At 53.9% G+C, this 11396-nt stretch overlaps 3 protein-coding genes across 3 annotated transcripts; 1 reads left to right on the forward strand and 2 right to left on the reverse strand.

The window, feature by feature from the left end:
* Positions 1-313: 313 nt before the first annotated feature.
* Positions 314-4454, reverse strand: CCOS01_05676 (hydantoinase B/oxoprolinase; the record flags this gene model as incomplete). Its single annotated transcript, XM_060453853.1, has 2 exons — positions 314-2114; positions 2167-4454. 2 exons carry the CDS (start codon positions 4452-4454, stop codon positions 314-316), a joined length of 4089 nt encoding a protein of 1362 aa, XP_060315625.1.
* Positions 4455-5675: 1221 nt separating this feature from the next.
* On the reverse strand, positions 5676-8981 carry CCOS01_05677 (uncharacterized protein; the record flags this gene model as incomplete). Its single annotated transcript, XM_060453854.1, has 1 exon — positions 5676-8981. The coding sequence occupies one exon, from the start codon at positions 8979-8981 to the stop codon at positions 5676-5678; it is 3306 nt and encodes a 1101-aa protein (XP_060315626.1).
* Positions 8982-10293: 1312 nt separating this feature from the next.
* CCOS01_05678 (transcriptional Coactivator p15) lies at positions 10294-10837 on the forward strand (the record flags this gene model as incomplete). Its single annotated transcript, XM_060453855.1, has 2 exons — positions 10294-10449; positions 10520-10837. 2 exons carry the CDS (start codon positions 10294-10296, stop codon positions 10835-10837), a joined length of 474 nt encoding a protein of 157 aa, XP_060315627.1.
* Between the last annotated feature and the right edge of the window lie 559 nt (positions 10838-11396).

Below are 11396 nucleotides of genomic sequence, written 5' to 3' on the forward strand. Positions count from 1 at the left end.
GGACAGATAAAGGTCTACGGAGATGCCCCTTTCCTAATAGGTATAATGGGAATACCAACCGACGTGTCAACATGATGGAGAGCAAAGGGACGTGATCTTTGCAAAGTCAAAGACCATAGCGTACTTCAAAATCTAGACACCGACGACACTAACGAAGTTGATTGCGGATAAAGCGACCAAGATTCACACAACCATCCTCATTTTGTACGTAGGCCGAGCCATTCGGCAAGGTCAATGTGACTGGGGCTTTCCTACCTACACACAAACGAGCTCACTTCGAAACGACCCTAAGAGATTCCCATCGAAGCCCCTCCTAGACCTGCAGAGCAGTATCCTCCCTATTCGCATGACTGCCCTTCCTCCATCCATCCGTCGGATCTTTCTTGCTACTAACCCCCTTCTCAGCCCCAACCTTACCCCAACCGCCACCACCAGGCGTGTTGATGATAATCCTCTCCCCAGGCTTCATCGGCGCGCTATTCTTCGCTCCGAGATTAAACCTCCGCTCCTCATACTCCACCTCCTCGTCTCCCTTGGCCTCCCCAGCAGCACCCTTCAATCTCTTCAACGACTTCTCCCAGCTCCCCTTCTCAACTTTCCTCACCCACACATTCAATCCAGCCTCAGCGTCTTCGCCACCAGCGAGCCCATACGGTCTATACACCCGCCTCTCGCTCAGAATCGACACCTGCACAGGAATCCGGAACTCAATATCCCTCACGACGCCATCACCGCCCCGATGCTGCCCGTCACCACCAGACCCCTTCCTCAATGAAAATTCCCTCAAGATCACAGGATACCGCCTCTCAAATACTTCCGAGTCGGTAATACGGGTATTCGTCATGTGCGTGTGCACACCACTCGTACCCTCCCAGGTCGGTCCCGCGCCGCTGCCGCCCGCAATCGTCTCGTAGTACCCGAACCCCTTCACCTCCTTCTGCCCCGTCACGTTGCCGCCGAACCCGAACGTAAGGTTATTGCAGTCGCCCTGACTCGCCGCACACGCCTGGAAGGCTTTGAAGATGACGTCCGTCACGCGCTGGCTCGTCAGGACGTTGCCGCCTACAACCGCCGCGCCGTCTGATGGTGACAGAAGCGATTTAGGCGGAATCTTGACGTTGATGGGCTTTAGGCATCCCTGGTTCAGTGGTATGTCCTCCGAAATGAGACACCGAAGGCAGTAGATGATCGCGCTGTACGTCACGGCCTCGGGGGCGTTGACGTTGCCGTAGACTTCGGGTCCGGTGCCCTCAAAATCAAACACCGCCTCGCCCTTGTCGGCGTCGATAGTGACCTTGAGACGAATCGGGCTGCCATCGTCCATGAAGTCCACCGCCTGCAGGTCTTTACCTTCGAATCGCTTACTGACTACCTTCAGTAGGGTGCGGACGCACAGCTCAGCGTTGTTCTGGATGTGAACCATGTAGAACTGCACAGTCTCCTCACCGTACTCCGCAATTAGGCCCTCAATCAGCGCGATACCTTTCTGATTCGCCGAGACCTGGGCTCTCAGGTCATTGATGTTATCGGCTAGGCAGCGGGTTCCGCTGCATCCGGGGTATTGGGCAGGCTCGTTATACAACAACTCCGTCACTCTCTTTTCATCGAAACGTCCTTCGCTAACAAGCTTCTCGCTCTTGATTGCAGCGCCCTCCTGAAACAGCTCCTTTGAGTGAGGGGGCATACTACCAGCCGTGATTCCTCCGATATCCGCATGATGCGCTCTCGAGGCCGCGTAGAAGAGGATCTTGTCGCCATTGTCGTTGAAAGCCGGCATCACGAGGGTGATGTCTGGCAAATGGGTACCTCCGTAAGAAGGATGATTGGATATGATGACGTCGCCCTTCTTCAAATCACCTTTCCAGATTTCGGCTTGCCGCTTGACGCAGGTGGACATTGAGCCCAGATGAACGGGAAGATGGGGTGCATTAGCTACGAGACCGCCCGTCGCGTCAAAGATGGCGCAGGAGAAATCGAGTCTCTCCTTGACGTTCGTGCTGACACTGGTTTTCTGGAGTGCTCTGCCCATTTGTTCTGCAATAGCCATGAATCGATGACCGAAAATGCTCAGCATAATCGGGTCGACTTCTCGTTCGCCTTGGTTCTTTGACGCCCTATAATCACAGGTCAGCTTCATGCTTTCGCATCAGTCTTGATCTTACACACCCATCTTCTTTAGATCCTTCCTTCTCAATGTCAATCACGACGTGGGTATCAAGAACCAGCGCAGTAGCTTTTGGCGTAACCACAATGGTCTGCGTACCATCAGCGAGCATGGCAGGTCCCCTAATAGTCTCGCCGGTGCCCAAGTCCTCAAGCTTGTACACCGGGGTATCGAGTCGGCCTTCCTCGAAATACACCTGCTGTCGGTTATGCGCCTTGCTCTGCTCCACATCTGTGCGCTTCAACTCCTTGAACTGCTGGTCCACCGTCTTCTCCGCATGCCTAAAGCTCTTTCCAATACCGCGAACGCGCACGTCATCGACAATAATATCTCGATCGTCGAGGGTGAACCCAAACTCGTAACGGTGCTGCTGGATAAAGGCCGTGCCATAGTCCCATTCCTTTGCGTCCTTCTGCTCGTCCTGATCGGGCCTGATAATCATCAACGCCGACTCGGTACCCCGGTACCTCATGTTGAGGTACTCCTCAAACACGATTTCCTTCTCATCGAAGCCCTGGTCGCGTAATGCCTTGCGGGACTTGTCCTTGAGCTTCTCCATCTTGCTCTTCAGCTCGTCCACTGCCTTGCTGGGGTACTCCCAGACCTTGGAATCGGGCTCCTGGCGCTCGTCCACGACGTCCGCAAGTGCCATGCCGTAGGCTGATAGTACAGAAGAGTACCTATGGATGAGAATTTGCTGAATACCGAGAGCCTCGGCAATGGCAACAGCGTGCTGTCCGCCGGCACCACCAAATGTCGCCAAGCGGTGCTTGGAAGAATCGTGGCCCTTGGCTTCCGTAATGGACCTGATGGGTCTCGTCATAGTCTCATTCGCAACGGTCAAGAATCCGTACGCCACCTCGTCGACGCTCATACTCTTTCCAGTCTCCTTGTTTACCTGGTCTGCCAGTCCCTGCAGGACCTTCTTGCTGGCCTCAGGATCAAGACCCTGATCTTCATTCTCGCCAAAGATCTTGGGAAAGAACTCAGGAAGCAAACGACCAAGGTAGAGATTAGCATCAGTCACAGTCGCCGGGCCCCCCTTTCTATAACACGCTGGACCCGGATGCGCGCCGGCAGACTCCGGCCCCACGACAAACAGCCCATTCTTCCAGAAAAGCATAGAGCCGCCGCCCGCTGCGACCGTGTTGATGTCCAGCTGCGGCGACTGAATAGTCACACCAGCGGTGGTCGTCTCAAACACATGCTCGTACCGCCCCTCGCCGAACCGAGAGACGTCGGTGCTCGTGCCGCCCATGTCGAATCCAATCACGGGGATCTTTGTCTCTTCATCGTACGACGTGATGGCGTATCCCACAACACCGCCGGCCGGACCGGATAGAATGGCTTTGAGTCCGGTGAAGTTCTCCACGTCAACCAGGCCGCCGTCGCTTTGCATGAACTCGCATCGGGCGCCCTTGGTACCTTCTTCTTGCTGAACGCTCCTCGTCCCCAGACCACCTTCGAATCCAGCCTGGAAACCCGAGATGTACTTTTTGATTGCTGGCGTCAGATATGCATCCGCGCAAACAGATGTCGCTCGCGAGACCAGCTTGATCATGGGCATGAGTTCGTGACTGAGAGAAATGTGTTTGAAACCAATTTCCTTTGCAATCTTGCCGACCAAGGCTTCGTGGTCGGGGAAGGTGTAGCCGTGCATTAAACACACCGCAATACTGCGGATACCCGAGTCGTAGACCTCCTGCAACTGACTCTTGATAGTTTGTGCCTCGGGACGCTGCAATATCCTCACAGCCTCCCCCGAGGTCCCCTGAACAAGCTCCTCTCGAGCTGCCTCTGGCGTTCCAGCCTTGGCAGACACTTCAGTCAAATGCCTCGTCGGGTCCTCCGCATAATCCTCCAGCGTAACGCGCTCATCAACCTCGACGACCCTCTCATACAGCACATCCGGCTTCCGAATCGCCAAGTCAAAGATCTTGGGCCTGCTCTGGTTGCCGATGGCGAGGCAGTCCTTGAACCCCTTTGTCACGACCATGGCGATCTTCTCGCCCTTGCGCTCCAGCAAAGCGTTCGTGGCTACGGTGGTTCCCATGCGGATGGAATCGATTCTCTTTGTGTCGAGGGCCTCGCCGCGGGGGATTTCCCTTCCGAGGAAGTGCGACATGATGCGCCGGATTCCCTCGAGGGGCGCATCTTCATAGTTGGCTGGGTCTTCGGATAGGAGCTTGATGATTGTCTCTTTCCCATTGAGCTCGCCGACGCAGTCGGTGAAGGTACCGCCGCGGTCGATGGCGATGCGGATGCCGCGGTCTCGTGAGTCTGAAGCCATTATGACGGTAGACCTCAAGGATGTTGGAGTGAGTTCTCGAAGATTATTCAGGCAGGAGTCTTGGTTCACTTTTGCAATTGAAACTATCAGAGAGCGTCCTTGCAAGGCTGAAACAGAGTTTGAAGCAGAGTTTAATGGTATAGACGAAGACTAAAGATCATGAATTGAACACGATGATCCGATGACAAATGATATCGGTAGGTATCGACGTCAACGGGATACCTAAGGTACCTTACAACGGAGGGCGTTGCCGATAAGATAAGGAGCTTAGGAGCTCCGCACCCCACTACTAGCGTGATCTACCCCGCCTTCCGCACCCGTGGAGCAGTGGACGGTGGTGACATGCTAATTGAGTGGAGGCGTTCTTGCACTCCCAGCTGTTGAGGTAATGCAGTGGGGAAGCAGTCGCATTCGAAGTATGTGTTGAAGTACTAGATAGATAGTGTAAAGCTATCAAAAGAAAATTAATTGGGATGACGAACTAAAAAGAAAATAGTTCACCCCCTCCCCCCGGTGACGAATTGGGGGCTAATCTCTTGGTGCTCATGCTGGGAATCGAACTCGAACTCGGAGCCTGTCGTCGAGTAGGCTATTGGGCGTAGAATTTGATCATTGACCTTGAGCCATCCCACCACCCAGCCAGTTTGACCTGACCTGTCGACCTAGACGGGCGCCTGCTGGCTGGTGACAGGATTGGAGTTGGCGGGACCTATATGGTTTTTTTGTGTATTCAGGCGGTGGAATATGCCATGGGATGAAGCCTTTGTAAAGTGTCTGAGGTATCATCAGTACGGCTACCTATGTGGTCACGGGTCGGTATGCCATCTTTCTCTACAAATACCTAATGCGAAGACGAAGAGTACTCCTTACTTGCTTTTCCAGGGGATCTCGTCCTTATTTCGCCCCTTTGAGGGAGCGGTTCAAGCAGAGTCGTCTGCCCTATGGCTTCAAGCGAAGTAATGGTCACCAGTCAAAGAACGCAGTCAATAGATTCTTGATGTGTATATATGTCCGTCAATTATTAAGTATGTATGTATAGTAATCTTGTTCTCGTCCCCAGCGATGCCAAGTTGCCTGGCAACGGTCGTTTCCGTGTCTTTCATATCACATAGTCTTACAAACAGCGACTGCTCTGCGCTGCGCTCTCTCGTCTTCGTATCCGATTGTTGGTACAAAAAGTGTGTATCGCGCCGGCGCCAAAGGGATGAAAAATGGTAGAGACTAGTGGGTGACGACCCTCACAGCCTGGAGCATCATGCCAAACATGAAGCCCCGCGCCACCTCTTGGATCTGAAGACTGTCAAAGATACGTCCCAATGCGTCGGTCGTCGCTGCCTGTCCCATAACGCCAGACAAAGCAGCCGGAACACCTCGTTTGATCAGGAGGTTGCGTGCCTTGATGCGCAGTTTCTCCTTCTCCTCCTCTGTCATCTCGGCAGGCCAGGTGGCCCGCTCCTCATCAGTCGGCATCGTATTCTCTCTCAGCTTGCGAAGGTGGTATGCGAGTCCTTCGTCCTTGGTGTTGGCGTCGATGACGGATTCTTGCATCATCTTTTGGATCGCGATCAAGGACGGGTTACCAGGTCGCAAAAGGAACGACTTTGCTGCAGCTAGCAGAGTTCGTCGAATGTTCCAAGCGGATGAGAGCGTGTACATCTCATTAATAATTGCGAAGACCAGCTCAACAGCCACATTGGTTTCCTGCTCCTGAAGAGGAGAGTATTGGCGTGCAGGCTTCGCCTCCTTCTTCTTCGACTGCGTCTGCGGAAGACCCGGCGAAAGAGCCCCCATAGAGTTGCGCGGGGAAATGACTTCGTCCATCTTAGCCTGCATGTCCCCTTGAGTAGGCGACTGGTAGTCTTCAGGCATCTCGTCCGGCGGCGGAGGTAGGTACTGAAGGTTCATGACATCGAGGCTCGTGGATGAGGGAGATCGAAGGGCGGGTGACTGCAAAGGCGCCAAGCTCGAGGCTCTACTATGTTCGCGACTGCCAGTAGCACTTGGAGTGTTCCTCTCCCAGCGATCGGAACGAGGCTTGAGGCTGTCTGCCTCGGTATCGCCTCGGGGGTCAAAGCTAGGTCGTCGTTCCATAGGGGCGATCTTGCCTGGCTGGGTTGAGACAATCGAAGATCTTTGGCTGTCAAGACTGTCCCGGCCCTTCCGAGGACCCACTCCAGTCGTCGGCGAAGTCAGTGCTGCGTTTAGACTGGTAGTACTGTCCATCCTTGGTGGTGTTCCCGTAGACCAGCGATGATTTGTTGTTTGAATTTCCGACAACGAGGATGCGGTGTTCTTTCTTGGGCCAAGACCGATGTTGTTGAACATGCCAGTCACGCCGCCAAACACTGCCTTGCCGCCCTCCATGGCACCCTTGGGACCCAATGTCAAGACGTCCAACATGTTCTTGCCAACCGTGTCCCATGGGAGACCTGACTTGGAGTTGCTGTGGCCGTGGCCTGAATCTTTCTCAAGGAAGCGTTTCATGCCCTCGCTCTCTGCGAGTGACTTATACCAACAGGCGTCCTTCACATAGCGCTCCAGTTCACCACGTAGCGACGCCCGCGTGTGCGACTTCCAGTTAGGAAGCGCAGCATGCTGCTCGGTAAAAGCTGTCACGCCCGAAATGTTTGCAATACGTCTCAAGATCTCGTGCAGAGTCTCAAAGTCAGAGTACTGCCTCACAATCATCCAGCCGGGGTAGTGAGACGAAGATGGCTCAATCTGAACCATGTAGTCCCAATTGGGCTTGCTTCGGATACGGTTATTGTCGTTGCCATCCTCATACAGAGTGATGGTAGCGTTGTGCAGTGTCAGAGGAAGCTTGCGAGAGCTTTCCTCAGGAACCTCGGGCTCCTCCTTCGCGGGCGGCACGATCTGGTCAAAGTTCAAAAATTGGGATGCGCTCCCGCTAGAGGCGTGTTTGGATGAAGGCTGTTTCGGCGACGACTTCTGGCTGGAAGAGTCCGTGACAGGCGAGTGCATGCTTTCCCGCTTAGAAACGTCGGACTCATTCGACCCACTCGAACCATTCGTTGACGGCTTCTCCGCGGAAGACAAGGACCTCGGTGACAGCTCCCCGGGGGAAGACACAATGTTGCCCTCGGTAGTCTGTACTGTCGGTTTAGACGCCGAGTCAACGCTCTGTCGCGTCTTGACTCTCTTAGCTTCTTCTTCGGCGATCAGAGCGTTCATTCGCTTCATCTCCTCCATAGCTTCTTCCATCTCTTCATCAGCTTTGCTGAGCTGTTTCTTGTGTGAGACCAATGATCCTTTGCGGCGCTCGCGTTCCATATCTAAAGAGTTGCGGTTTCCCTTGGTCAGGGCGATGTTGCCGACGTTTCCGTCAATATCAATGAAGGCGTTCGCATTGCTGACCGCGCTGGCAGCGCTGGCAGTAGCTGCCTCGGGACCCGTCTGCATGCCAACGTCGATAGCCTGACTAAAGTCCGGTTCTCCGGCTTCCAACAGGTAGACGATCCAGGCATTGATCCACTCCGGCGACGAGCATGACTGTAAGGTCATCTCAAGAATGACTCCTGCCAGGATTTCCCGGAGGAACACGCGAGCAGGGTCGCAATTGTATGCCGACCGTTCCAGAAACCCAAGGAGGTCGTCTGCGACATTGTGGAATTTTGCAGCCTGTTGAGACCGACTCAGAAGGTTGGCCAGATTCGAGTTGGGGTTTTCTTCGAGGTACTTGGAGATGACCTCTGGGGCTGTCGAGTTCGGTTCGTTGTTCTGGTCGGTGAAGGCAGAGGACAACTCGGAAAGGAAGACGATGAACATGGACGACGCATTGGTCATGAAGTCGAGGAAGGAATCGGCGGGTCGTTTGCGGTAGAGGTGGTTCGACACGGAGAGGAGAAACGAGTTGAGGAGTCTCCGACAGGAAAGAGGGAACGAGCTGTCCGTCGGAAGAATCGGGTTATACCACCACTTGACGTAGTCGCGGATGACGGCGTCCACCAAGCCAGTCAACGCCTCTCGCGTCTCGGGCTGAAAATCGTCGAATCCATGGATAAGTCGGTCTTCCTCCTCCTCGTCGTTCTTGGGTGGCTCTGCGATCTTGACCAACGCCAGGCGCTGAAGCACGTCAATTCCCTTCTCGCCTCGGACCGCCCGGGACACCTCTGGATGGCGCGCTTCGTACGAAATGAAGGCGACAATACCACCAAAAGCGCCGATCAGGACGAGTCCAACCTTTCCAAGAATGAAGTATGTCGAAGCTGCCAGGCCGACTGCAACAGCACCTAGAGTCTCGGGTGTCGCGGTCGACAAGAACTTGAGTACTTTGGTAACCAAGTTATCTTCTTCTTCAACCTTTCCACCCGGCTGCTGCGCTTCCGGAATGGCTGCCGCTGCTGTTGAGGGAGCAGAGGCAATTGTCGCTTTCTCTTCAGTCGCAGGGAGGATTGTAGATGGTGTCGTTGTAGTCGTTGCCGTTGTTGTTCCAGTAGCCGGGAGCTTCTCGTCGGCGACGGGAGATGCGCCGCCCGGTGGATGCACTTCGGCCGGCGTCGAGTCCATGTTTGCTTAGTTCGTCGGTCTATTGATTTCGGGGGCCGCACTCTCTCTCTCACATCCCTGGCGCTGGAGGTGAAGACCAAGCGTGCATTAATCGAGTAAAGTAAGAAGCAAAGTCGAGAAGGCTCCTGACCGTAAGCAAAGAGCAAGAGCAGCAAACGGCGGTCGTCGTCAGCTGCAGGCGCAAGCTCTAAAAAAAAAAGTTGGCAGAGGACAGTTGGCCGACCTTTCCGTAAGGTGGTTTCTCGTCAGCCACACGCAGCTATGAACGGTAGTGTTTCGAAAAAAGTCCAGCAGAAAGAAAAAAAAGGCGTGCGCCGACTTGAAGTGAACCAGAACCAGAACCAGAATCAGATCTCGTTTTAGGGGGGCCTAAGCGCTGATGGGACTGGGGGAGGACGGGAAGCGAATTCTTGTTGACGTCCACGGTGGAGCTTCTAGCAAATTGGCCCGCCTTGAATGGGAACGCAGATGTGCTCAAAATATTCGCCAAAGCTCTAGACTCCTAATTTTAGTGACGAAACCCCTGTACCGGTCCAGTCGCTAGTAGAAAATCCCCGTGTTTCTGGGCAATGTCTGTCCACTCTGTCTGCTCTGATTCCACTTGTTTATTAAAACCGTCTGTTGGATCGTCAATAATTGCAGCATACTTGTTAAGTCTGTACTCCATAGGCATGGGATCATGAGCATTGAATAGGGGAAAGGGAGGGGCAGTGCGGTGCAGAATCAGATGGACAGATGGACAGAATATGGGGTTGAAACACATCTCAAGCAGCGGTGGAAGGACCATTCTGGTTCAGCTGGTTCAGGAGGCGGCAGATGCGCGCTCGACGTGAGACAAGATAACGATATCCCTTGCATAAGGTAGGTAGAGTGACGCGACAGGGTCTCAATGTTGGAGATGAACGTCTTTTAGTGCTCTGCGCCGCAAAATTATCCCCAAACTCCCTCCCGTCCTTGGCGTGCAACGTCTCCCCCGGAAAGTAACCATATCTTCCAAACTACCATCCTAGGAGGGCTTACCTAAGAAACCTGGGCTGTTGGCCATCACGTGCCCTCGCGTCACATGTCTATGCGAGGCCGATTACGTCACCTGTCCAAAGTCGCGGCAGACCACTTTACTCGACATACCACAACGCGCCTGCAGTGTTGGTGACAACTCATTGTGCATGCGATTGATAACACATCAGACATCCTCAACTTCTCCAATTCAGCCTTGACAATCGCGCCAATCTTTCTAGCCTTACGTTAAGCCACAATCTCACCTACCATATCACCCATTGGTACCGCGAATTTAGCGAACGTCCAGTCAATCATGCCATTCACCAAGGGTACTAAACGCGCTGCCCCACGCGACTCGCGCAGCGACTCCGAGGATGAGGTCATCACCAAGTCCAACAAGAAGACCAAGACCGCAAAGAATGGCGCAAGCACAGATGGGGTCGATAAGGATGGCAACCCTTTCTGGGATGTGAGTTCAATGTCTAACTTGATACACCTCGTAGCTTGGCCTCCTAACACGCCTCTCTTCCCCTTTACAGCTCTCCAACAAGCGCCGTATAGGCCTCTCTCAATTCAAGAACACCACCTTTGTCAACATTCGCGAGTTCTACGAAAAGGACGGCGACATGCTGCCAGGCAAGAAGGGCATCTCCCTCACGGTGCCCCAGTACGAGGCCCTTGTCAAGGCCATGCCCGCTATCAGCGAGAAGCTGCGTGCCATGGGCCACGACGTCGAGGACGTTGAGGAGGACGGTGGCGCTCCCACTGCCGTCGAGGCCCCGAAGCCCGCGGCCAAGGAGAAGTCACGAGCTAAGAAGTCCAACATCGAGGCCACTAGTGACGAGGAGTCGGACTAGGAATCGGATTCGAGTGACAAGGATGACGACAACGAGTCTGAGTCTAATGAGGAAACGGGAAGTGAACAGTTCGATTCGAGTTCGAGTTCCGAGTGAGGGCAAGGGGGCAGGCGTTATTGAGATCAAAAGTTGCGCGCTTCGTTCGGATTTGTTTTGTTGCTTTGTCCTGGTCATGGCAAGACAGGGTTTGAGGTATGAAAACGGAGTGAGGATATGAGGCCAATACGGTGTTCTAAGGAGTTGCAATAGCCAGCTAGCTGAGCTCGATGTCCACAAAAAGTTACGATGTTGTCTGACCACATTTTGGGCATCCCCCCCCCTTCGAGTTCGTTCGGGAGGTATGCTTCTATGCTTCCTCAACTCCTCTCATTCACCCTCCTATCAGCCTCCCTGATGTCTGTTTGAGTGGTCGCCGTCACGCAAGATATCGAGCTGGTTTTGGTATTTGCTATAGACCTCCCATCAAGCTATTACAACCAAGGGAAGGTTCAAATTGACTCATGATAGACCCAAAGGGGCCGCGAGCGCGGAAGAAGGGCATAAATCCGTAATAGAATCG

This window comes from Colletotrichum costaricense (genome assembly GCF_030867565.1).
Source record: "Colletotrichum costaricense strain IMI 309622 chromosome Unknown Scaffold_5.1, whole genome shotgun sequence".
NCBI classification, from domain to species: domain Eukaryota; kingdom Fungi; phylum Ascomycota; class Sordariomycetes; order Glomerellales; family Glomerellaceae; genus Colletotrichum; species Colletotrichum costaricense.